The sequence below is a fragment of the Emys orbicularis genome, chromosome 21 (genome assembly GCF_028017835.1).
Source record: "Emys orbicularis isolate rEmyOrb1 chromosome 21, rEmyOrb1.hap1, whole genome shotgun sequence".
Lineage (NCBI taxonomy): Eukaryota > Metazoa > Chordata > Testudines > Emydidae > Emys > Emys orbicularis.
Genome location: NC_088703.1, coordinates 2,407,617 through 2,430,368, shown reverse-complemented (window position 1 = coordinate 2,430,368; position 22,752 = coordinate 2,407,617). Strand labels below are relative to the sequence as shown.

The following is a 22,752-nucleotide window of genomic DNA, read 5'->3' as shown; positions in this document are numbered from 1 at the left end:
AGAGGATGGATGGATGGATGAAGGGCTGGGTGGACGGACAGACGGGTGGACGGACAGACGGGTGGACAAGAGTCCTGCTTGCTCACCCCCCCCCCATCCCTGGATCCTTCCCCCGCTTCCCCTCATTCGTTGTCACACTTTGCCCGCAGCAGCGCTGGGCCTGGGCCCTCCCTTTGCCATCTGCAGAGTGGGCATCTGGGGGGCCAGGCCCCCGGCCCCACGGCCTGATTCTGCCCTGGCGGCTCCCCACCAGGGCTGCATGGGTGGGGCCCTACCTCTGCCCTGCCGCCCGGCCCGGAGGTGGAGTGGGGGTGCCAGCCCTGTGGACCCTGCTCTGCCGGGCGTCGCGGGGCGCGGCTCATAAAGGAAGGTGAGACAGGGAAATACAAAAACGGGTCGGTCAGAGAACACCCAAAGCTGCTGCCACGGATCGGGGGAGGGGGAGGCCACGGATCGGGGGAGGGGAGGACAGGCAGGTCACAGAGCGATCTGGGTTAGTGCGGCCATTAAAGGGGTCAAAGACACTCCCCCGAACTCCCCCCAGCACGGCAACACGAGACCTACTGTGGGGGGGAGGGGTTAAGATTGGGGGGCACTTCAGGTGAACTCCAAATCCTTCTCTCTGGTCTCCATTCCTGCCCCCCCCCCAGCCGGATGGGAACAAGCGGGGGGGCCCCAGCTCAGAACCAGCGATAGGGGGAGGGAAGCCTTGGATGAGAACAGGCGGGGGGGCCCCAGCCCCGGATTGGGACCCATGTGGGCGGCCCAGCCCCAGCGGACATGCCCACTAGACACGAACGCTCGCGGGAGCTGCCCCAGGCGGTGGAAATTGACCTGGAGCAGCTGGTTACCCAACGGGTCAGGGTGGCTACCGACGTCCTCGGAGACTGGCGATGGCGTGTCTGCGGCTGACCACTGAACGCTTGCCCCTAGCTCCCGAGCCCGGCGAGCCCTGAAGAGCCGGGCGACCCCTTGGGGGGGAGACAGACGCCCCCACCCAGGCTGCGACACCCCCCCCCCCCCGCGCTGGCAGCTGTGGTTACCTGAGCCAGTTTCATCATCATGTGGGCAAAGACGTGGAGGAAGCCGACCACGGCGTCCCAGAGCCTGCTGTGCGCCAGGCTCTGCTGGTTCCCCGTGCACGGGCCCTGCGGGAGAGAGACGGAGTCAGCAGCAGCAACGCCCAGCCGCAGAACCCAAACCTGCACTAACCGCCCACGGGGACCCTCGCCCGGCCCGGAGATGCAGCCACCTCTGGGGTGGGGTGCGGGGCTGGTTATACAGGAACCCCTCACCCAGTGCGGAGATGCAGCCACCTCTGGGGTGGGGCGCGGGGCTGGTTATACAGGAACCCCTCACCCAGTGCGGAGATGTAGCCACCTCTGGGGTGGGGCGCGGGGCTGGTTATACAGGAACCCCTCACCCAGTGCGGAGATGTAGCCACCTCTGGGGTGGGGCGCGGGGCTGGTTATATAGGGATCATCTCCACTCCCAGGGTCACAGCCGCATCTATTTCCTTCCTTGCTGGTGCACAGAATGGGAGCGGGCAGGGTGCAAATGCAGCCGTACCTGGCTGTACCGGGCAGCGCCGGGGGCAGTACCAGGGGGCAGTACCATGGGGCAGTGCCCGGGCTGTACCTGGATGTACTGGGGGCAGCGCCAGGGGACAGTGCTCAGGCCGTACCTGGCTGTACCTGGTGCAGTGCCGGGGGCAGTACCAGGGGGCAGTACCCGGGCCGTACCTGGCTGTACCGGGGCAGTGCCGGGGGCAGTACCAGGGGGCAGTGCCCGGGCCGTACCTGGCTGTACCGGGGGCAGTGCCGGGGGCAGTACCAGGGGGCAGAGCCCGGGCCGTACCTGGCTGTACCGGGGGCAGTGCCGGGGGCAGTACCAGGGGGCAGTGCCCGGGCCGTACCTGGCTGTACCGGGGGCAGTGCCGGGGGCAGTACCAGGGGGCAGTGCCCGGGCCGTACCTGGCTGTACCGGGGGCAGTGCCGGGGGCAGTACCAGGGGGCAGTGCCCGGGCCGTACCTGGCTGTGCCGGGGGCAGTACCAGGGGGCAGTGCCCGGGCTGTACCTGGCTGTACCGGGGGCAGTACCGGGGGCAGTACCAGGGGGCAGTACCATGGGGCAGTGCCCGGGCTGTACCTGGATGTACTGGGGGCAGCGCCAGGGGACAGTGCTCAGGCCGTACCTGGCTGTACCTGGTGCAGTGCCGGGGGCAGTACCAGGGGGCAGTGCCCGGGCCGTACCTGGCTGTACCGGGGGCAGTGCTGGGGGCAGTACCAGGGGGCAGTGCCCGGGCCGTACCTGGCTGTACCGGGGGCAGTGCCGGGGGCAGTACCAGGGGGCAGTGCCCGGGCCGTACCTGGCTGTACCGGGGGCAGTGCCGGGGGCAGTACCAGGGGGCAGTGCCCGGGCCGTACCTGGCTGTGCCGGGGGCAGTACCAGGGGGCAGTGCCCGGGCTGTACCTGGCTGTACCGGGGGCAGTACCGGGGGCAGTACCAGGGGGCAGTGCCCGGGCCGTACCTGGATGTACTCTGTCAGGCTGTTGAAGACCTGCTTGGCCACGGCCATGGCCTTGGAGAAGTTGCGCTTGCCCTGCTCGTCGATGATGTCCTTGCCCGAGTAGTACCAGTAGAAATCGCTGATGGACTCCTGGGGAGGGCAGGGGGGTTAGTGCTGATCCCCCCCCCATTGGCTGCAGGGCCGGCAGGCTGAGCAGGCACAGTCCCGCCCCCCCCCCCCCCGAGCAGTCTGTGCCACAGGCCGGCTAGGGGGAAGGCTGCAGGGGACGGCTGCCTGGCAGGGAGGGGTCTCTGGGAGCCGGTGCCCACAGGGGGGTCTCTGGGAGCCGGTGCCCACTGGCAGGGGGCAGCTGGTGGGGCAGGGGGTTCTGACCTGCAGTCGCAGCAGATAGTCCACGGTGCAGATGATGATGTTAACGGTGGTCGTGTTCCCCGTCTGCGTGCGCAGGTAGTTCTGGAAATCTGCAGGGGGGGAGACGCCGGGTCAGGCCCCCTCACCGACCCGCTGCCAAGCGCTGTCCAGACACCGTGGCACGGGGGGCGCCGGGACAGGCAGGAGGGGCTGTGCCGGGGGGCGCGCGGGCAGTGGCTGGGGGCTTTGCTCCCCACCCACAATGTCTTTGTCACGCGTGGGACTCTGCCTCTGACCACCCGCAGCGCCCACCCCCCACCTACCCATAGTGCCCACGGCCCCCACACAGTGCCCGCCCCCCCACCTACCCATAGTGCCCATGGCCCACCCACCTGCCCTCTGCCCCCCAGGCACCCATCGACCCAGGTACCCACCCACAATCCACCCCCCATCCACATACCCATCTGCAGGGCCCCCCCTCCGCCTGCCTCTTCATCCATCCCCGGCTTCCCATTCCCCATCTACCTGCCCTACCTGTCCATGCGCCCACCCGGGAGCCCACCCCGGGCACTCCCAGCACCCACCCTCCTGCCCCGCTACCCACAGAGTACCCAGCCAGCCAGCTGCACACCCCCCACTCCATTCATGCCCCTCCATTGCCCTCCCCCTCGGTCTCTGGGCTCCGTGCGGCCCCCAAGCCGAGCCAGCCGGCCGTACCGTTGTTGTGGCCCTCACACAGGAGCTGCAGGAACCGGAAGAGATCCTGCGTGAACTCGTCGTCCGCCATCACCTTCTCTCCTAGAGCGGGTCAAGGGGAGGGGGAGAGACAGAACTGGCCAACGTTAGCAGCCGCGACCGGGCGAGGGGGCCTGGGTGCAGTGCCACCCAGGTTAGCACGCACAGGGGGCATGGGGAGAGGGGCCAGTGGCAGCCAGGCAGCCCACACTCTGGGACACAGCACACGGGGGCACCACCCGGAAGGCCTTGCTCAGGGCTCAACACTCTGAGGTCATAAGAGGGAGTAACCACCACCCTGAGTAAGGATGGAGTAAACCCCGAGTAAGAAGTGAGTAACCCCCCACCCTGAATAAGGAGCGAGTAATCTCCACCCTGAGTAAGGATGGAGTAAACCCTGAGTAGGGAGGGAGTAACCCCCGCCCCAAGTAAGGAGGGAGTAACCCCTGAGTAAGGAGTGAGTATCTCCCACCATGAGTAAGTAGGGAGTAACCCCCGAGTAAGGAGCTCAGGATTGGCCCATTGGTTCCCATGGGAGTTGAGCCTGAGCAAGGCCTGCAGGATTCAGCTCAGGTTAGTGGGTTCAGGCAGCATGCATCTCATTAGGGACCCGCAGGGCTCCTCTGAGTTGTCGCCTGTGGCGGATGAGGCGGGCGGGATATTGTTTCTTTTTACCAGCTGGAGAACAATATCGTCACCCCCCGACATCCTGGTCCCAGCAGAGCTGGTCCCGGCAGGGTCCCTGCCTGGCCGGTGCAGCGGGCAGTTGGGTGGGGGGATAAAGAGAATTCAGAGGGAGGAGGGGAGGGTATTGGGGGAGAGGGACCATTATTAACGCTATTGGCTGGTTTAGTGGGGAGCCATGTGGCATTCATTTAAAAAATTCTGTCGGGGCCAAATCCTGACATCTGAACTCAGGCAAAGAGACAGGTGGGAGTTTTGCAAGAGTAAAGTCTGAGTAATGTAGGCACAAAATCAGGATAACGAGGAGCAAAGTCAGAGTAAAGTCAGGGTAACTAGGAGTAAAGTCAGAGTAAAGTCAGAGTAACTAGAGTAACTAGGAGTAAAATCAGGGTACTGCTGGAATAACGCAGGAGCAGTCCAGTAATGTAGGAGTAATGCCTGAGTAATGTAGGAATAAACACAGGAATATCGTAAGAGTCGAGACAGAGTAACACAGGATTAATACTGGGGCGGTGTCTGAGTAACATCTGTCACATCTGGCCCCAGCTGGATGTGACTCCTGGCTGGTTAACAGGATTAGTGGCAAAGGGCAGAGGGTCAGTCACACCAGCCATACTGCGGCACTGGGCGTTAATCCCATTGGGGGCAGGGGCTGTGTGTCTGGACCCCGGACCGGTTCATATTGCCCCATGCAGCGTTAATGACCAGCCCTTTTCCCACCGTTCATGAAGTCACTTCCTCCCCTTCGCAGCTGGGATTCTCCCCACTGCTGACTCCCACTTCCTCTCCCCTGATCACTGGGGAATCATGGCGCTGGGGGGCAGGGAGCAGGGCAGGGGGCAGAAAGAGGTCGCCAAAGGTCGTCTCACCCAGGTCTAGGTAGCTAGGGAGATTTGCCCCCAATTGTGTCTGCTGCTGCGCTGTTTAGAGAGATGCTAGTGTGTGTGTGTGTGTGTGACAGTTACAATCCCCAAACCACCACTTACTGAAGTTACTACACAGATACTATCACAATATTAGAACAGAGATACTGTAAAGATGCTACTACATTGTTACCACACAGCTACTGCAAAGATGCTACTACATTGTTACTACACGGATACTTGCATATGGTTACTGCACAGATACTGCCACAATATTAGAACAGAGATATTGCAAAGATGCTACTACATTGTTACTACATGGATACTTGCATATGGTTACCACACAGATACTACCACAATATTACAATAGAGACACTGCAAGAGAACTACATTGTTACTACACAGATACTGCAAAGATGCTACTACATTGTTACTACACAGATACTAACATACTGTTACCACACAGATACTACCACAATATTAGAACAGACACACTGCAAAGATGCTACGACATTGTTACTACACGGATACTTGCACATGGTTACCACACAGTTACTACCACAATATTAGAACAGAGACAGTGCAAAAAAACTACATTGTTACTACCCAGATACTACCACACTGTGACCACACAGATACTACAAAGCCACAACCCCACTGTTAACAGAAAGATACTACAAAGTTACTATTACAATATTAGTACAGAGATGCAGCAAGGGTTGTTACTATATTGTTACTACACAGATGCTCTGAAGATACTACTACAAAGATACTATGAAAATACTTTTGCATTGTTACTCCAAGGACACCACACTGATACTCCAAACAGACTACAAAAGCACCATATAGCTATTACAAAACTACCATGAAGGTTCTATGAAGATACTACTGCATTGTTACTACAGGACACCACATTGTTACTACAAAGATATTACAGAGACGCCATATAATTTCTAGAAAGACACCACAATATTGTGAACATTCGATCTCATTGACACCCCAAAGACGCCACAGCTTTACTAGAAAGCGACCACAAAGTTTCTATGAGGATACATCACTACTATGGTGCTGCTACAAGGAACGGTTACTCGCCTTCTTGTAACTGTTGTTCTTCAAGATGTGTTGTTCATGTCCATTGCAATCAGGTGTGTGCACGCCAGCCGGAAGATTTTCCCCCTAGCAGCGTCCGTAGGGTCGGCATGGGTGCCCCCTGGAATCAAGCCTTTCTGGCACCCAATATGGGACCCTGCTGACCCACCACCCCCTCAGTTCCTTCTTGCCGGCTACCCCGACAGAGGGGTTGGAGGGTGGGTATTGGACTGGATATGAACAACACATCTCGAAGAACAACAGTTACGAGAAGCTGAGTAACTGTTTTTTCTTCTTCGAGTGCTTGTTCCTGTCCATTCCAATCAGGTGACGCACAAGCCCAAGTTTAGTTGTCCTCTGATTGGAGCACCGCTCTACCAAAGGCTGCGTCGTCTTGGGCCTGCTGGGTGATCGCATAGTGCGTGGTGAAAGTGTGGTGGAGTGCACAGTGATCGAAGGAGCAGGTTGTAGCACTCACGTATGCACGACATGATCCACGATGAAATCCGCTGAGAGGAGACAGGAAGACCTTTCATTCTGTCCGCCACAGCCACGAACAGTTGAATGGACTTTCGGAACGGCTTTGTTCTCTCGATGTAGAAGGCGAACACTCTGCGGGACGTCCAACGAGTGAAGCCTCTGCTCCCTGCTGCTCCAGTGCGGCTTAGGATAGAACACCGGGAGGAAGATGTCCTGGTTGATGTGAAAATGGGAGACGACTTTCGGGAGAAAAGCCGGGTGAGGCCTGAGCGGCACCGTGGTCCTTACGGGTTCAGCCGTGGAGCTTGCACGCCGTGAGGTGCAACAACTCAAGCTTCGGGTGCTGGAGACGGCTGGGAAGAACGGCCTCACCGATGACGGCCCGTGGGCGGAGCCGTGGCGGCGCCGAGGGTCTCTGACTGAGTCCTTCCTCGGCACCGGTTCGCGCAGCGACAGCACCGGTGCACTGCGCACCAAGGACGCGGCGCTCAGGGCTGCGTCAGGCACGGCGGGCTCCAATGGGGGCTGAAAAGCCACCTCCATAAGTAATGCCCGGAGGCGCTGCTCTCTGTCCTTTAGGGTCCTTGGGCAAAACCCTTTACAGATCTTGCAGTGGTCTCGGAGATGCCCTTTGCCCAGACACTTAAGGCACTATGACTGCAGGTCGCGTCTTGGCAGAAACCCGGGGACCGAGGCATACGCCGGTGCCGGGGGAAGACGCCGGGGGAAGACCCCGCAAAGGAAACTTCTAAGAAATCTACACTAACTATAACTACTGGGCTAACGCTGTACACTAGGATAGATACTGCAAAGCCGGCAGTAAGAAGGAACTGAGCGGGCGGCGGGTCGGCAGGGTCCCATATTGGGCGCCATGAAGGCGCGACTCCCGGGGGCGCCCAGGCCGACCCTACGGACACTGCTAGGGGGGAAATCTTCCGGCTGTCGCGCACACCTGATTGCATTGGACATGAACAAGCACCCGAAGAAGAAAGACACCAGTGTTACTACAGAGACGGCACACTGCTCCTCTCCAGTTCAGAGGCTACAAAGACGCCACATTGGTAACACAAAGACGCCATGTTGTGCCTACCCAGGGATACAGTCTGTTGTCGAGCTGGCTGGAATCTGGTCAACAAGAGGGTCGCTCAGCCCTGCCCACGCCCGTAACCCCAAGAGACCGGAGAGGGCTGGGGGAGGAGGAGGGGTCTGTGACGGGTATCAGACGGGGCGGGCGAGTCCCTGAGGAGAGCAGGGAACGTGGCTCATGGTGAGGGCACCGGAGCGCCCTGGTTCCAGCACGGGGTGCGGGGGCAAGGGGTGCGGTTAGTACTCAGTGCAGATCGGGAGAGGCCGCGCCCGGCAGGCACCAGTTCCAGGCTGCCGGGGGCACGCTGGGGGCGGGGCCTAAGCTGCAGGACATGCCACGTGGAGCCACGGAAACACTCTCCCCCTCCCCCGCAAGGCTGATCAGAACCCCCGAGCCTGACACACCCCAGGGAGGGGGGAGACGGCACGGGACAGCGGTCACCGTAGCTCCCCGGCTGGGTCTGCCCACCATAACAAACCAGCCTCCCCGGGAGACCCTACCATAACAAACCAGCCTCCCCGGCTGGGTCTGCCCACCATAACAAACCAGCCCCCCTCCCCCCCCGGGAGACCCTACCATAACAAACCAGCATCCCCGGCTGGGTCTGCCCACCATAAACAATGCAGCCCCCCCGACCCCTCCAGGGAGACCCTACCATAACAAACCAGCTTCTCCAGCTGCGTCTGCCCACCACAACAAACCAGCCCCCCCCCACAGGGAGACCCTACCATAACAAACAAGTGCCCCCTGCTGGGTCTGCCCACCATAAAAAACCAGCATGTGCAACAGAGTGGATAACCTTGATTGTTAAAAAAAATAAAAATGAAAGGGTATTTTAAAATTTAAATCAGATTTTTTAAAAATTTAAATTAAATAGAGGTTTATTTTTTAACAATAAACCTATTTAAAATTAAATTGGAAACTGATAATCAACATCACAACCTAAATTTATAAACCGTTAAAACATTTTAACCCAAATACAGAAAAGAAGATTCAGCCCGTCCATATTTGCTGCCGAATTTCCCAGCAAGTCGCAGCACTGAAGTGGTGCAAGTCCCCGGATGAGCCCCAGGAGCCGGAGTTTGCCGATGGGCTAAGCCGGCTTCAGGCAGGGCAGAGAGAATATTTTAGCCTTTTCAGTTTATCCAACTAGTTCAATTAATTGGCCAGGCCACCCAAAGTTCAGTGACCGACTGGGAGACTGTTTCCTTCCCCAGTCTCGGAGAGGACGAGATCTACTAGTTCTACAATCCTGAAGGCCATAGTAACCAGAAACGGCCACTACATTTCACTAGCCACAGACACTTCCTTTGCTGAATAGATCAGCTAGTTTTCACTGCAAAACGCCGCCCGATAAACTTTTTAATTTTTAATGTTTCCAGCCCGTTTGCTTTCATTCAAACGCTGGTTTTGTGCAATTGTCACTGAGTTGAACATTTCCACCCAAACGGAGCTTGACTCAAATCACCTGTAGAAACGGAGTCGTCGTCTAGCAAACGAGAAAGGCACCGTTCGCCCTTCTCTGAAAAAATCACAACCGTAGAATGGCAGACTCTGACTCCGGGCAAGTTAAGCCGCATGAATTGTCAACTAACGCCTGTAGCTGGGGGGTATTGTCCTAACCGGCAGAAGAAGTCCTGAATGCTGTGAAAGGCTGACGGGAATCAAGCCCTCGGCAGGGAAATAACTAAAAAGTACAAGTGTAAAACCTGATTCACAGCACTGATTGAAATCGGCGTTTCCTGCTGCTCTCTCAGACTGAGAGCAACAGAGACTTGGCAAGGGGCAACCCTACCATAACAGGCCGACGTACACAACCCGGCAGCGCACAGGCCCCCTCAATGATAACAAGTGAGCATGTGCGGCCAAGTAACCCCGAGCGTACGTGCGGTAATACAGCAGCCTCGCACCCACGTGCAACACAACAACCCGTGAGCACTGCTCCGTGCTTGAGAGACCCTAGAATAACAAACCGGCATGCTTAGCTCGTGCTTCCTCCCCCAGCCCAGCAACCCTATGATAACAAACCAACGAGGCCAGCCTCAGCTCCCTCCAATAAACACATCAGCACAGGCAGGCCGGCGCTCACTAGCAACCCTATGATAAGAAAGACAGAGCTGCCCCTCCCCCGCCGGCCCCAACACGCCTGCTGGCGACTCCCCACCCCGCGACGGATGGGCAGGGCCCATGTGGGGGGGCAGGGGGTTCTGATCAGCCATTGGCATCGGGACAAGCCCGCCGGGTTAGAAAACAGACCAAGAAAATGCCCGGAAAAAGAAACCACCACAGCTGTGGGTTATTTACCATTTTCCCGACGGATGACTGGGGGTGCCGGTGAGGGGGGATGGGGGGAGCGGGGAGGGAGGGAAAGAGGAAGAGAAGGGGAGGAGAGAGGAGGTGAGCGCAACACGTCACAGCACAAAGGAAAAGGAGATGATTAAAACCAGATTAACGCCATTAATGTGGAGTCGGAGCCGCCCCAGGCGGGACGGGGGGGAGGGGCGTTATTACAATCCGGATTAATAGCAGCGCCTCACTCTGGGGGGGAGCCTGCAACCACACGGCAGCTGTGAACACAAACCGAGGGCAGGGAGGGGCCGCGGCGGAAGGAGGGGGAGGGGGCCCTGGTGCCCCATCAGCTCTAGCCGCAGGGTTCCCCCAGTGGAGACGGGAGGCCGGGCTAGATGGGCCCAGCCCCATGAGAGCGGCTGATCCAGCCCTTCCCAGCAGCCATTGCAGGATCAGCTCCCCCTCAGGACTTCCCTGGGGGCAGGGCGGCCCCGACTCATCTCACTGTGCCCCCCATAACCTGCCCTAGATGTCCCCCTTTGCTGGGTGGTGCCCGCAGAGCCTGCCCTCCCAGCCCCCGCCGCCCGCCCCGAGAGGGGATCGAACCCGGGACCTGCGGATCCAAACGCCCCGGCTCAGAGTCAGGCCCGTTAGCTTAGAGGCTCCAGCAGCCACTGGCCGCTAGGCGCCTCGTTAGCGTGAGTGACCCCGCCCCAGGGGCTGCTGGGATTGGGGCCTGAGGTCCCCCGAGGCCATCACTCACTGGCTGTGACCCTACCCCACCACCCCCAGCACCCCTGGCCAAGAGGGTGCGGGGGGGGGCTGGGGCTGAGATGTGGGGGGGATCTGGGCCGGGGAGGGATGGGGGGCAGAGATCTGCAGGGTCTGGGGCTGAGATGTGGGGGGGCCTGGGCCAGGGAGGGATGGGGGGTAGAGATCTGCAAGGTCTGGGGCTGAGATGTGGGGGGGGGCTGGGCCAGGGAGGGATGGGGGGCAGAGATCTGCAGGGTCTGGGGCTGAGATGTGGGGGGGCCTGGGCTGGGGGGCAGAGATCTGCAGGGTCTGGGGCTGAGATGTGGGAGGGGGCCTGGGCCGGGGAGGGATGGGGGGCAGAGATCTGCAGGGCTTGGGGCTGAGATGTGGGGGGGGGCTGGGCCGGGGAGGGATGGGGGGCAGAGATCTGCAGGGTCTGGGGCTGAGATGTGGGGGGGCCTGGGCCGGTGAGGAATGGGGGGGCAGAGATCTGCAGGGCTTGGGGGCAGCAGCCAGGGTGACGGGGGTGGGGGCAGCACAGACTCACTTGTTCCTTCCTCCGTCACCATGCCCAGCCCCTCGGCCTTGTTCTGCCGCTCGAAGGCGTTGAGGTCCAGGACGCTGCAGGGAGAAATGGGGGTCAGGAGAGGCCGGGGGGAGGGGAGTGGGGTGACCTTGCCATCAACATCAACCCTTCACCCCCCACGACGGAGGGGCCCACAGCCTAACACAGCCCCCCCCCCCCCGGGGGTACAGAGCAGGGGGCCGCTGGGCGCTCGCCCCGGCCCGCTGGGGGATGGGGAGCAGGGCCGTGCAATGCCGTTCTGGGCAAAGGGGATCGATTCCCCTGGGGGTCCCCCCAACGGCTGGCTCCCCGTGGGAACAGGGCAGGGAGGGGGAACAGCTGGCACCAAAAGGGGGTAAAAGGAGAGATGGAGACGGGCCGGATGCAGGGAGGAAAAGGAGGCCGGCAGAGACCAGCTCGGCCTGCGGGGCAGGAGGAAGGGACGCAGGCCGGGACAGACGGACAGACGGGGACACACGATGGACGGTCCCGCTCACCTGCAGGTCTGCATCAGGGCCTGCACGCTCTGGAAGAAACCCACCTCCCGCTTCTCCTTCAGGTAATCCAGCATTTTCTGCGGGGACAAAGGCAGCGGCCCTGAGTGGCTACTCAACAACTACTCCCTCGTTACTCGGCATACCCGTTAGTTACTCAGCCTGTTACTCAGCCTGTGCTCCCTCGTTACTCAGCCTGTCCTCCCTCATTACTCAGCCCGTTACTCAGCCCATTACTCAACCTGTCCTCCCTCATTACTCAGCCCGTTACTCAGCCTGTCCTCCCTCATTACTCAGCCTGTTACTCAGCCCGTTACTCAGCCTGTCCTCCCTCATTACTCAGCCCGTTACTCAGCCTGTCCTCCCTCGTTACTCAGCCCGTCCTCCCTTGTTACTCTGCATGCCTGTTAGCTACTCAGCTGTACTCAGCACATCCTCCCTCATTACTCCGTGTGTACCCATTAGTTACTCAGCACTTACTCCATTGTTACTCAGCCATTACACAGCATGTTCTCCATCATTACTCAGTGCACATTCACTTATTACTGAGCCGTTACTCACTGCATACTCCCCTTGTTACTCAGGGCATAAGCCCTCTTTACCCCACACTCCTTCACCTGTTACTCAGTGGTTACTGACGTGTTACTTGGACATGACTGGCTGGTTACTCAGCAGGTGCCGAGCTCCTCGGCCGTGAGTCAGCCTTTACTCCGAGGCTCAGCGGAAGCTTGGCCTGCGTAAGGACTGAGCGAAGTGCTGGGGACCTGGCCCTGGGAGCGACGCCGGCCCAGCCGTACCTGCTGCACTTCCACGTTGCCTCCGTTCAGGATGGAAATGCCCAGCTTGAGGGTGGAGGACACCATGGCGCCTGGCTCCCCTGCCGACAACCAAGGCAACGCTGGTTACCAGCCTGGCATATGGCTCACCCCCCCAACCTGCCAGCCCCCCGTCAAGCCGCCCCGCTGTCCCTCCCCAGGAGAGAGTCCAATCTCACCTTTGCAGGCGCTGATCATCTGCAGCACCATCTCGGCCGCCCCGCGGTTGTGCAGCCGTGACTGCTGGTAGAGCAGCTTCTGCTTCTCCATCTCCTTCTCCTGCGGGGTGGAGACACAAGGGTCAGCATAGGCAGGGGCTGGAGCCAGGACCAGAGGTAGGGAGGGGATCACCTACCTCAAATGAGCCTTCGGCCTCCTCCTCGTCTTTCTCGCCACCTTCCTCTTCACCTTCTTCAATGTGACAGCTCTGGAAGTGAGAGGAAGCCAGAGTGAGGGGTGCGTGGGAGCCAAATACCACCCTCCCCCCCTCCAATCCAGATACTATGCCATTACTCCAGTGATACTACACCGGTACTCTGGAGATACTATGTCGTCACTCTGGAGATACCACACTGTCAGTACACTGTTACTCTAGACACAACACCGTTATTTGGAAGATACTACATTATTACTCCGAAGATACTATACCATTACTCTGGAGATACCAAACTGTCAGTACATTGTTATTCCAGATATACTACACCACTACTCCAGAGATACTACAAAGTTAGTACATCATTACTCCAGAGACATTATAATGTTACTCCAGAGATACTGTGCCATTAGCACATTGTTACTTCAGAGACAGTATGCTGTTACTCTGTTGTTACTCCAGGGATATGACACCGTTACTCCAGAAACACTATGGCTTTGTCTTCACTACCCGCCGATCCGGCGGGTAGCAATCGGTTTTTCGGGGATCGACTTACCGCGTCTAGTGAAGACGCGGTAAAATCGATCCCTGATCGCTCTGCCGTCGACTCCGGAAATCCACCTCGGCAGGAGGCGGCAGCGGAGTCGGCGGCAGCGCGGCAGCGGTCGACTTTCCCGCGTCCTCACCACTAGGTAAGCCGACCTAAAATACGCAACTTCAGCTACGGTATTCACGTAGCTGAAGTTGCGTATCTTAGGTCGGACCCCCGCTGCAGTGTAGACCTAGCCTACAATTGTTAGTACTTTGTTACTCCAGCAACACTACATTAGTACTATGTACTCCAAAGACACATGCTACTACTCCAGAGATACGAAGCTGTTACTCCATCATTGCTACAGAGATACTACAGTATTACAAAGCGACACTACCTAGTTACCCCAAAGCTACTACACTGTTGCTACATCGCTGCTCCAAAGATACCACACAGTTATTCCAAAAATATTATACAGCTGCTATGCCATTGCTACTCCAAAGATATTTTGCCATTATTCTCAAGTTACTATACTGTTACTACTGCCCACAGGGCTGTGACCTGGGGGTTTTCCTCCGGCCACTCCAGAGTAGCAGGAGCAGACGTTCGTGAAGGTGTGGGGGAAGGGTAAAGTGCCCCTTACTGCAAAGCTGGTGTGAGGGGAGAGTCCAGGGAGGGAAGGATTCAAATCCTCTGCTGCTTGAATACCCAGAGAGCCGGGTTCGAATCCGGCTTTGCTCACAAGTGCGATGGGCTCTCCTGAGAATGCTCAAACCAACCTCGGTAAATGATGGGGAGGGGAAATGGGGGGACACACTGGGAAGGAAAGGGGGCGCTGGGTGGGACGTGCGCTGGGAGGGGCCGGGGGGTGAGACGTGCTGAGAGAACCTGGTGTGGACTTGGGGTCACTCACCTTCGCCATGATGTCGGCGTAGGCCATGTACAGATAGTCCTCGTCCAGTTTGCTGAAAGGCAGCACACGGGCCAGAGTCAGATCCAAGACCACACGCTCCAGAGAGGCCAGCTGAACAGTTCTACAACAGAGCCTGGACACCCCCTCCCAGAGCCGGGGATAGAACCCAGGAGTCCTGGCTCCCAGCCCCCCCTGCTCTAACCACTAGACCCCACTCCCTTCCCAGAACATGGGATAGAACCCAGGAGTCCTGGCTCCCAGCCCCCCCTGCTCTAACCACTAGACCCCACTCCCCTCCCAGAACATGGGATAGAACCCAGGAGTCCTGGCTCCCAGCCCCCCCACCCGCTCTGGGGCCCAGCAGGCGATTCACTCCCCAGGCTGAGTGGCTAGATGTGGACGCTGCCCCCGCCCCCGGCACCCACCTCTTCTCCGTCAGCGCCGTGCGGCTGAAGTGCAGGATGAGCTGGTGCAGGGGGTCGGGATTCTTCTCCATCTGCTCTTCCTCCTCCTCCTCCTCCTCGCCCGGTTTCTACTCCCCCCAGCAGGACAGCGGAGAGTCAGCAGCTGTGAACCCACCCAGCCCGGCAGAGCTGGGGCCCCCCCGCGTCCCCACCAGAGAGAGCCTGGTGCGCCCGGCTTTTCCCACACCCAGCCCATGGGCCCAGAAGCCTGCCCCTGCCCCACTTCCAGCCTTTCCTCCGTCACTTCCTCCCCCACAGCCCCCCACCGCTGATGTCCTGCTGCCCCCAAGCCTCCGGGACGATGGCGAGAGAGCAGGGAGCAGGAGGGAATGGAGCCCGGTGCCTGGGTGTGGATGGGACCCGGGCAGGGACGGGACCCAGGTGTCCTGGGACCCGGGCAGGGACAGGACCCAGGCGTCCTGGCTGTGGGATGTGGAAAGCTCAGACCTCCCCCGAGTCCCCGACCCCCCCCAGCTCACGGCCAGGTCGTCGATCATCCTGTCCTCGAAGGCGTGCTCCTCCGTGACGATCCAGGCCAGCTTGTAGCTCTCCAGGAACATGTTACAGGCCCGGTGCCTGGGGGAAGGGGCAGATCAGAGGCCTGGCAGGGGTTGGGGGGCAGGGATTGACCCAGACTCACCCCCCGGCCGCACCCACTGAGCAGCCAGCGTCCCGCCTGGAACCCAGAGCCGGGGGGGCTGCAAAGGGCCTGGCAGAGCTGAGATTGCACCCCCGTTCCACGGAGGGCACGGATCCTGCAGGGTGGGGGACACTGTGGATCGGGGGGGTGGGTTGTACAGGGAGCTGGATCCCATACAATGGGAGAGTGGGGGGCATGGGTCACAAGGCCGGGGGCATGGGTCCTCCAGCAGGGAAAAGTTGGGGGGCCCGGATCCCCTCGCTGGGGGAAGTTGGGGTGTGTGGATCCCCATGTCGGGGGTAGGTTGCGGGGCCCAGATCCCCTGGCCGGGGGGGAAGGTAGGGGGGGCCCAGATCCCCAGGTTGGGGGGCCCAGAACCCCTGGTCGGGGGAAGGTTGGGGGACCCAGTTCCCCTGGCCAGGGGGAGGTTGGGGGGCCCAGATCCCCAGGTTGGGGGGAGGTTGGGAGGCCCGGATCCCTTGGCCGGGGGGAGGTTGGGGGGCCCAGATCCCCCGGCCGGGGCAGATCCGGCGCTGACCTGGGCATGTTGTAGAGCGGCGTCATGCGGAAGCAGGCGACCACGGCGCGACGGCGCTGCTTGGACAGCAGCTTGTGCCACACGGCCTTCTTCGACTTGTAGGGGTGCTCGGTCTGCGGGGCCGGGGGGGTTAGAGCCGGGGGGCACACAGCACAGCCCCTCCCCCGCGCTATGCCCCCTGTCCTGCAACCCCTCCCCCACGCTATGCCCCCTGCCCCACAGCCCCTCCCCCGCCCCACAGTCCCTTCCCTGCACTATCCCGCCTCGCCCCACAGCCCCTCCCCCGCCCCACAGCCCCTCCCCTGCACTATGCCCCCTGCCCTGCAGCCCCTTCCCCTCCCCATAGCCCCTCCCCCACGCTATGCCCCCCACCCTGCAACCCCTCACCTGCTCCAGGTGGAAGAGCACAGCCGACACCTCCTGCACCCGTCGCACGATCTTCTCGGGCCGGTTGGCGTCCTCGGCCTTGCCCGACATCTCGCGGTACAGGGCCAGCTGCCAGCGCATGGAGGCGGGGTTCTCGCACTGCCGGGGGAGGGGCTGTCAGACACGGCGCCTCGGGGCAGGGGGGGGGGACGTAAATCGGTCCATGGGGCAAGGGGGGGGCAGGCCAGAGCCTGGGTGTCCTGGGCTAGGGCATGGCGCCCGGGGGGGCTGAGAAAGGGGGACCGGCCCATGGCGCCCAGCGGGGCTGAGAAAGGGGGACCGGCCCATAGCGCCCCGGGGGGCTGCGAAAGGGGGACCGGCCCATGGCGCCCGGCGGGGCTGAGAAAGGGGGACCCGCCCATGGTGCCCAGGGGGGCTGAGAAAGGGGGACTGGCCCATGGCACCCAGGGGAGAAGGAGAGGCTGGCCTGTGGCACCCAGAGGGGGGAGAAGGTGGGGCCAGCCCATGGCACCAGAGAGGAAAAGGGGGGGCCGGTCCGTGGCAGCCAGGGGAGGGGAAATGGGGGCTGGCCTGTGGCACCGGGGGAGGGGAAATGGGGGCTGGCCTGTGGCACCGGGGGAGGGGAAATGGGGGCTGGCCCGTGCTGCCCGGGGGAGGGGAAATGGGGGCTGGCCCGTGGCAGTTGGGGGAGGGGAAATGGGGGCTGGCCCGTGCTGCCCGGGGGGGGAAGGGGGTGCCGGCCTGGGGGGGACACTCACCTTGCCCTGCAGGTGCAGGTTGTTGTTGAGAACATCCCGCACCTCCTCGTCGGTGTCTTTCTGTGGGGGTGGGGGGTGCAGAGTTCATCATCCAGGGTGAGAAGCCGCTCCCCCCCCAGCAGCTCATCGCCACCCCTCCGGCCCAGCTCCCCCCCCCGAAACACCCCCAACTCACTGCACCCCCAAGGGCAATAGCCCCACCTGGTTCCACCGCTGGCTCCTCCCCCTGCTCACCCCGGCTCCTCCCCCACTCTCCCTGGCTCCGCCCCCTGCTCACCCAGCTCCTCCTCTGCTCTCCCTGGCTCCGCCCCTGCTCACCCAGCTCCTCCCCCACTCTCCCTGGCTCCTCCCCCTGCTCCCCTTGGCTCTCCCAGGCCCCTCCCCCTGCTTTCCCTTGCTCCGCCCCTGCTCCTCCCCCACTCTCCCTGGCTCCACCCCCTGCTCACCCAGCTCGTCCTCTGCTCTCCCTGGCTCCGCCCCTGCTCTCCCTGGCTCCCCCCCCACTCTCCCAGGCTCCTCCCCCGGCTCACCAGGGCGTAGCGGCCCTTGGCCAGGGTGATGAGCTCCTGGTCGGTGGGCGAGCACATGTTGAGGCCGATGGGCAGCATCTTCTTCAGCGTGGCCACAATGAGCGAGGTCTGCACGGAGTAACGATCCCCCCGCCGCTTCTTCTTGGTCCGCTCCTGCTCTGAGCTGCCCGCCTGGGGGGTACGGGGTGTGTGTGTCAGGGCGGGCCCCCGGCAGTGACCCCCCCCACCCCCCGGTCCTCTGCCTCCAGCCAACATGCCAAGGCAGAAGCGTCCGGCCACAGCAGCGCCCCTCCCGCCCTGAGAGGGGTACCTGGCTAGCCCCACCCCCACCAAGCTGGAGGGGTGGGGCTTCCCACAAGGGGCGGGGCTTCCCACCTCCATGGGGGGAGGGGAGGAGCAGGGCCACTTGAAAAGGGTGAAAGGGCAAAGATGGCTGGGCACGCTCAAGGACTAGGATAGCTCAGCCGGGGTGGACGCCCCCCGCCAAGGGACACGATCGCTCAGTCACGGACGCTGACAATTCAGGAATCTCCAGTTCTGAACCGGCCGCCCGGCCCAGCCCCGCTGCGTGAGGGGAGGGCCGTGTCACCCCCCACTCTGGTACAGTGGGAAGCACAGTGCTGGGAACGGCCAGTGAGCTCGGGCCGCGGGAGCCCAGGGTCACCTCAGCGGGGGGCAATGGAAACACAGGGTCCGAGGGAACTGACCGGGCGGAGGATGGTGGGGAAGGAGCTCCCGCCGCGTGTCACGGGCCGCTCGGGGGTATCCTGGGCGGGGGGCGGAGACACCCCCCCAGGGACACCACAGCTCTTCCCAGGGCGGCCCCTGCCAAGCTTAGAGAGGGGGGAGCGGGACCCCTGGAGGGGGCACAAACCAGGGAGGGGCCAGCGCAGACAGCTCCCCTGCACCCCACCCCACGGCACACGCAATCTGGCAGGCAGGCAGGGCAGCATAATCTGCCTGCGACATCCCTGTGCACCGCCTCCCCCCCCCACTCCGGCTGGGATGTCACGAGGGATGATTATGAGCGCCGTGATCTGGGGGGGGGGGCAGAACCCTCCCCGCCCCCCACTCCCCAGCTTTGCACAGCGAGAGCCCAGAGGAACCAAACCAGTTCGGATCAGGAGCCGGAGAGAGCTGGCCTGGCACATGCGGCTTTGGGGCTGAGAGACAGCTGGGGGCAAGGAGCAAACGCCGGGGGGGGGCAGAGATCCCCCGTGCTGGGCCCCACGTCGCCGGGGAAAAGCCCTGGCAGAGGGAAGGGGCCCCACCAGCAGGCCTACCGCACAGCTGCGGGCCAAGTACACCGGGGGCCGGAGGGCTGGGTGAGCCGATAGCCGACCGGCCGGTGCCTACAGAGCCCGTGGGCCAGGTGCAGTGGGCACCGTCGCTCGCCCAGCCTCTGGCTCCTGGGCCGTGCGACGCGGGGTACCGTGGGCACACGGGGAGCGGGCTGGGGAGGACCCCAGCACTGTGTGGGGGGTGGGGGGCTGGCAGATCAGACACAGACACAAGGCGCCATGCGGTCTCTGTGAGACGCTACCTGGCCTTCTCCAGACTAAAGGCACCCGGGCGGGAGAGAAGGGGAGACAAGACAGAAGAGACATGTTAGACGGGCCACGAGCCCCCACGGCGGCTGCAGCGCACGCCCGGGATGAGAGCGGGGCCACCCGGGGCACGGTGCCCCCAGCGCAGATCCGGGGGGGACTCATAAGACAGCGCCCTGGAGGTTACACGGGGGGAGGATGGCAGAATGGCGCCCCTGGTGGTTAGATCGGGGGTGGCAGGACAGCACCCTGTAGACTGGATCAGGGGGCTCATGGGACCACCCTCAGGCACCCATAGCCCGAATCAGAGTGGATCACGGAGTCACCAGGAAGCCCCCCGCCAGCCCCAAACACGGGGACTATGGCTCGATCAATCCGGGCCCCTCGGCCCCCTTCTCCGCCGGCGCCGTGAGCTCTGGGCTCCCCGGGCCCAGCGTGCAGATGACCATACAGCAGGGCCGCCCCCTCTGCCCACCCGAGGACCCGAGAGCCCTCGGGACGAGATTTGCCACCGAACATCGGCGCCCGGAGTCACACGAGCGTTTGCAGGTCTGGAGCAGCGGCTGCAGGGGAGCCAGGTCGGGCAGCGTCCAGGTGGCCTTCCCAGCGTGAATCCCCTGTGATCGCCCTGCCCCACAGGCCTGTGGGGCAGGGCTCCCTTGTGCCCCACATGGCCTCACCTTGGACATTTTGCTTTTGCTGTCGGCCGTCAGGAAGGACATGTTGTTAATTTCGTTCTGCACCACGAAGTTCTGCTCCTCCCGCTTGAAATTCTGGGGGAGGGGGACAGGGGGACAGGGGGACAGGGGGACAGAGTTGTCCTCCCGAAGCCCAGCGCCCCCTGCTGAGCCCCTGCCCTGTTCCCCACAGCCCAGCGCCCCCCGCCGAGCCCCCCAACCCGCTCCCTGCAGCCCAGTGCCCCCCGCCGAGCCCCTGCCGCGCTCCCCGCAGCCCAGTGCCCCCGCCCTGCTCCCCGCAGCCCAGTGCCCCCGGCCGAGCGCCCCGCCCCACTCCCCACAGCCCGATGCCCCCACCCGGCTCCCCACAGCCCAGTGCCCCCCGTCGAGCCCCCACCCCGCTCCCCACAGCCCGGCACCCCCCGCCGAGCCCCCGCCCCCCACAGCCCGGCGCCCCCCGCCGAGCCCCCGCCCCGCCCCCCACAGCCCGGCGCCCCCCGCCCCGCTTCCCGCAGCCTGACGCTCCCCGCCAAGCCCCCGCCCCGCTCTCCCCAGCCCGGCGCCCCCTGCCGAGCCCCTGCCCCACCCCCCGCAGCCCGGCGCCCCCTGCCGAGCCCCCGCCCCGCTCCCCCCAGCCTGGCGCCCCCCGCCGAGCCCCCACCCCACTCCCCCCAGCCCAGTGTCCCCTGCTGAGCTCTGCCCCGCCCCCCGCAGCCCAGCGCCTCCTGCCGAGCCCCCACCCCGCTCCCGGTAGCCCGGCGCCCCCCACCGAGCTCTCACCCCGCTCCCCCCAGCACAGTGCCCCCCGCCGAGCCCCTGCCCCGCTCCCCCCAGCCCAGAGTCCCCTGCCGAGCCCCCGCCCCGCTCCCGGCAGCCCGGTGCCCCCCACTGAGCTCCCACACCTCTCCCCGGCACCCCCCGCCGAGCCCCCGCCCCACTCCCCTCAACCCGGTGCCCTCCACCCCACTCCCTGGTGGCCCTCCCCGAGCCCCCACCCCGCTCCCCCCAGCCCAGCGTCCCCTGCTGAGCTCTGCCCCACTCCCCGCAGCTCGGCGCCCCCGGCACTTTCCCGCCCGTCCCTACTGCTGGCTCCTGGCACCTCCCACCTGCCCCCACTTACATGTGACTTGGACCAGTAGATGAACACCTCGCCCACCATGCGGAACAGCTCCTCGGCGTCCGAGTTGGGCTCCATCAGCCACTTGGCCCTGGGGACACACAGGGCACCATCAGCTGATGCCCGACCTCCGCCTGGCACTGACAGGGCCCCCTGGGCCCGGGGGGGCTTTCCGAGCTCCGGCAGGATTTGAACCAGGGACCCTGCTACCGAAGGCTGGAGCTGCTGGAGTTCTGAGGGGGCGTGGCTCCCCCAGGCTGGGCCCCGCCTCCTCACATGGCACCTGCAGTAGGCCCCGCCCCCTTCCATGGCATGCCCCGGCCAGGCCCCACCCCTTCCTGTGGCAGACACAGCAGGCCCCACCTCCTGCCGTGGCTCTCCCAGGCCAGGCCCCGCCACCTGCCGTGGCTCTCCCAGGCCAGGCCCCGCCCACCTGTTGTTGTCCACGTAGCGGATGAGCAGCGGGTAGAGGGCATACAGGTCCCGGCAGAGCACCGAGAACTCGTCACGGATCAGCAGCTCCGCGTCCTCCGACTCGGTCTTGGCCTCCAGCCGCAGCTGCTCCTCCTCGGCCACCACCTTCCCCGAGCGCTTCTTCAGCTTCTCCATGGTGGGGATGAAATGCGAGCGCAGCAGCTCGGGCCGCGCCTTGCTCACGATGGGCTGGGCGAAGACTGGGTGGGAAGCGGGGCGGGGGTGAGCCAGTCAGCCGGTTTCCCCCCGGGGCTGGATCAGAGGGGAAAGGTCCTGCGCCCCATTCCCTGCCCCTCTGCGGGGCTGGATTGGAGCTGGTGCCCCCTAGAGGAGAAAGGCCTCATGTGCCATTCACCGCCCCCCACCCCGAGCCAGTCAACCCCCCACATGGGAGCCAGCACCCCCTGAAGGGGAAAGGCCTTGCACCTCATTCCCTGCCCCCCTGAGCCAGCCAGCCCCCCTCCCCCGGATCAGAGCTGGCGCCCCCCCAAGGGGAAAGGCCCGGTGTCCCATTCCCCGCCCCCTTGATCCAGCCAGTCCCTGCCCTGGGGCTGGGTCAGGGCTGGTGCCCCTAGAGGGGAAAGGCCCCATGGCCCATTCCTCAACCCCTTGAGCCAGCCAGTCCCCTGGGTCTGATCTGGTGCCCCCCTCCAGCCCCTGCCCCTCCCCCGGTACCTGCCAGCCTCTTCATCCAGGAGGCCTCGTCAATGCCCAGGTTGTTGACGATGATGCGGAGGATGTTGCCCAGCAGGGTGTTGAGGTGCTCGGAGGTCACCTGGGTGCACCAGGGCCCCTGGGGGACGGTCTCGGGGCCCCGCTCCCACCAGCGGGGCAGGTAGTTGCAGAGCATGGGCAGCGTGACCTCGATGACGTGCGGCATCTCGGTGTAGCGGGCGCCCGACTCTGCCAGCCCGCTGATCTCCTTCATGAGCCGCTCCAGCTCCGGGATGTCAGGACACATCTCCTCCACACAGCTGGGCAGCCCCAGGACTGTGGGAGGCAGGCGTAAGGGGGCAGCCCCAGGGACGCCCCGTGGGGAGGGAGCGTTACCAGGGGATCCCATGGGG

At 63.0% G+C, this 22,752-nt stretch overlaps 1 protein-coding gene across 2 annotated transcripts in view; it reads right to left on the bottom strand.

Annotated features, from left to right (window-relative positions):
- Nucleotides 1–22,752, bottom strand: part of RYR1 (ryanodine receptor 1) — a 108,982-nt gene that overhangs the window by 14,915 nt on the left and 71,315 nt on the right. Inside the window, exons 66-87 of one of the 2 annotated variants that reach the window (XM_065420771.1) lie at nucleotides 22,361–22,675; nucleotides 21,645–21,885; nucleotides 21,215–21,302; nucleotides 20,098–20,190; nucleotides 19,414–19,428; nucleotides 17,871–18,041; nucleotides 17,341–17,400; nucleotides 16,583–16,720; nucleotides 16,196–16,308; nucleotides 15,497–15,593; nucleotides 14,979–15,085; nucleotides 14,554–14,605; nucleotides 13,091–13,162; nucleotides 12,915–13,014; nucleotides 12,718–12,797; nucleotides 11,924–12,000; nucleotides 11,409–11,482; nucleotides 10,124–10,141; nucleotides 3,599–3,679; nucleotides 2,903–2,991; nucleotides 2,531–2,659; nucleotides 1,044–1,148 (exon numbers count right to left, since the gene is read on the bottom strand). In XM_065420771.1, coding sequence (XP_065276843.1) covers nucleotides 1,044–1,148; nucleotides 2,531–2,659; nucleotides 2,903–2,991; nucleotides 3,599–3,679; nucleotides 10,124–10,141; nucleotides 11,409–11,482; nucleotides 11,924–12,000; nucleotides 12,718–12,797; nucleotides 12,915–13,014; nucleotides 13,091–13,162; nucleotides 14,554–14,605; nucleotides 14,979–15,085; nucleotides 15,497–15,593; nucleotides 16,196–16,308; nucleotides 16,583–16,720; nucleotides 17,341–17,400; nucleotides 17,871–18,041; nucleotides 19,414–19,428; nucleotides 20,098–20,190; nucleotides 21,215–21,302; nucleotides 21,645–21,885; nucleotides 22,361–22,675 — 2,315 coding nt within the window. The remainder of the gene's footprint in view (nucleotides 1–1,043; nucleotides 1,149–2,530; nucleotides 2,660–2,902; nucleotides 2,992–3,598; nucleotides 3,680–10,123; nucleotides 10,142–11,408; nucleotides 11,483–11,923; nucleotides 12,001–12,717; nucleotides 12,798–12,914; nucleotides 13,015–13,090; nucleotides 13,163–14,553; nucleotides 14,606–14,978; nucleotides 15,086–15,496; nucleotides 15,594–16,195; nucleotides 16,309–16,582; nucleotides 16,721–17,340; nucleotides 17,401–17,870; nucleotides 18,042–19,413; nucleotides 19,429–20,097; nucleotides 20,191–21,214; nucleotides 21,303–21,644; nucleotides 21,886–22,360; nucleotides 22,676–22,752) is intronic. The other variant, XM_065420772.1, reaches the window with a different exon arrangement.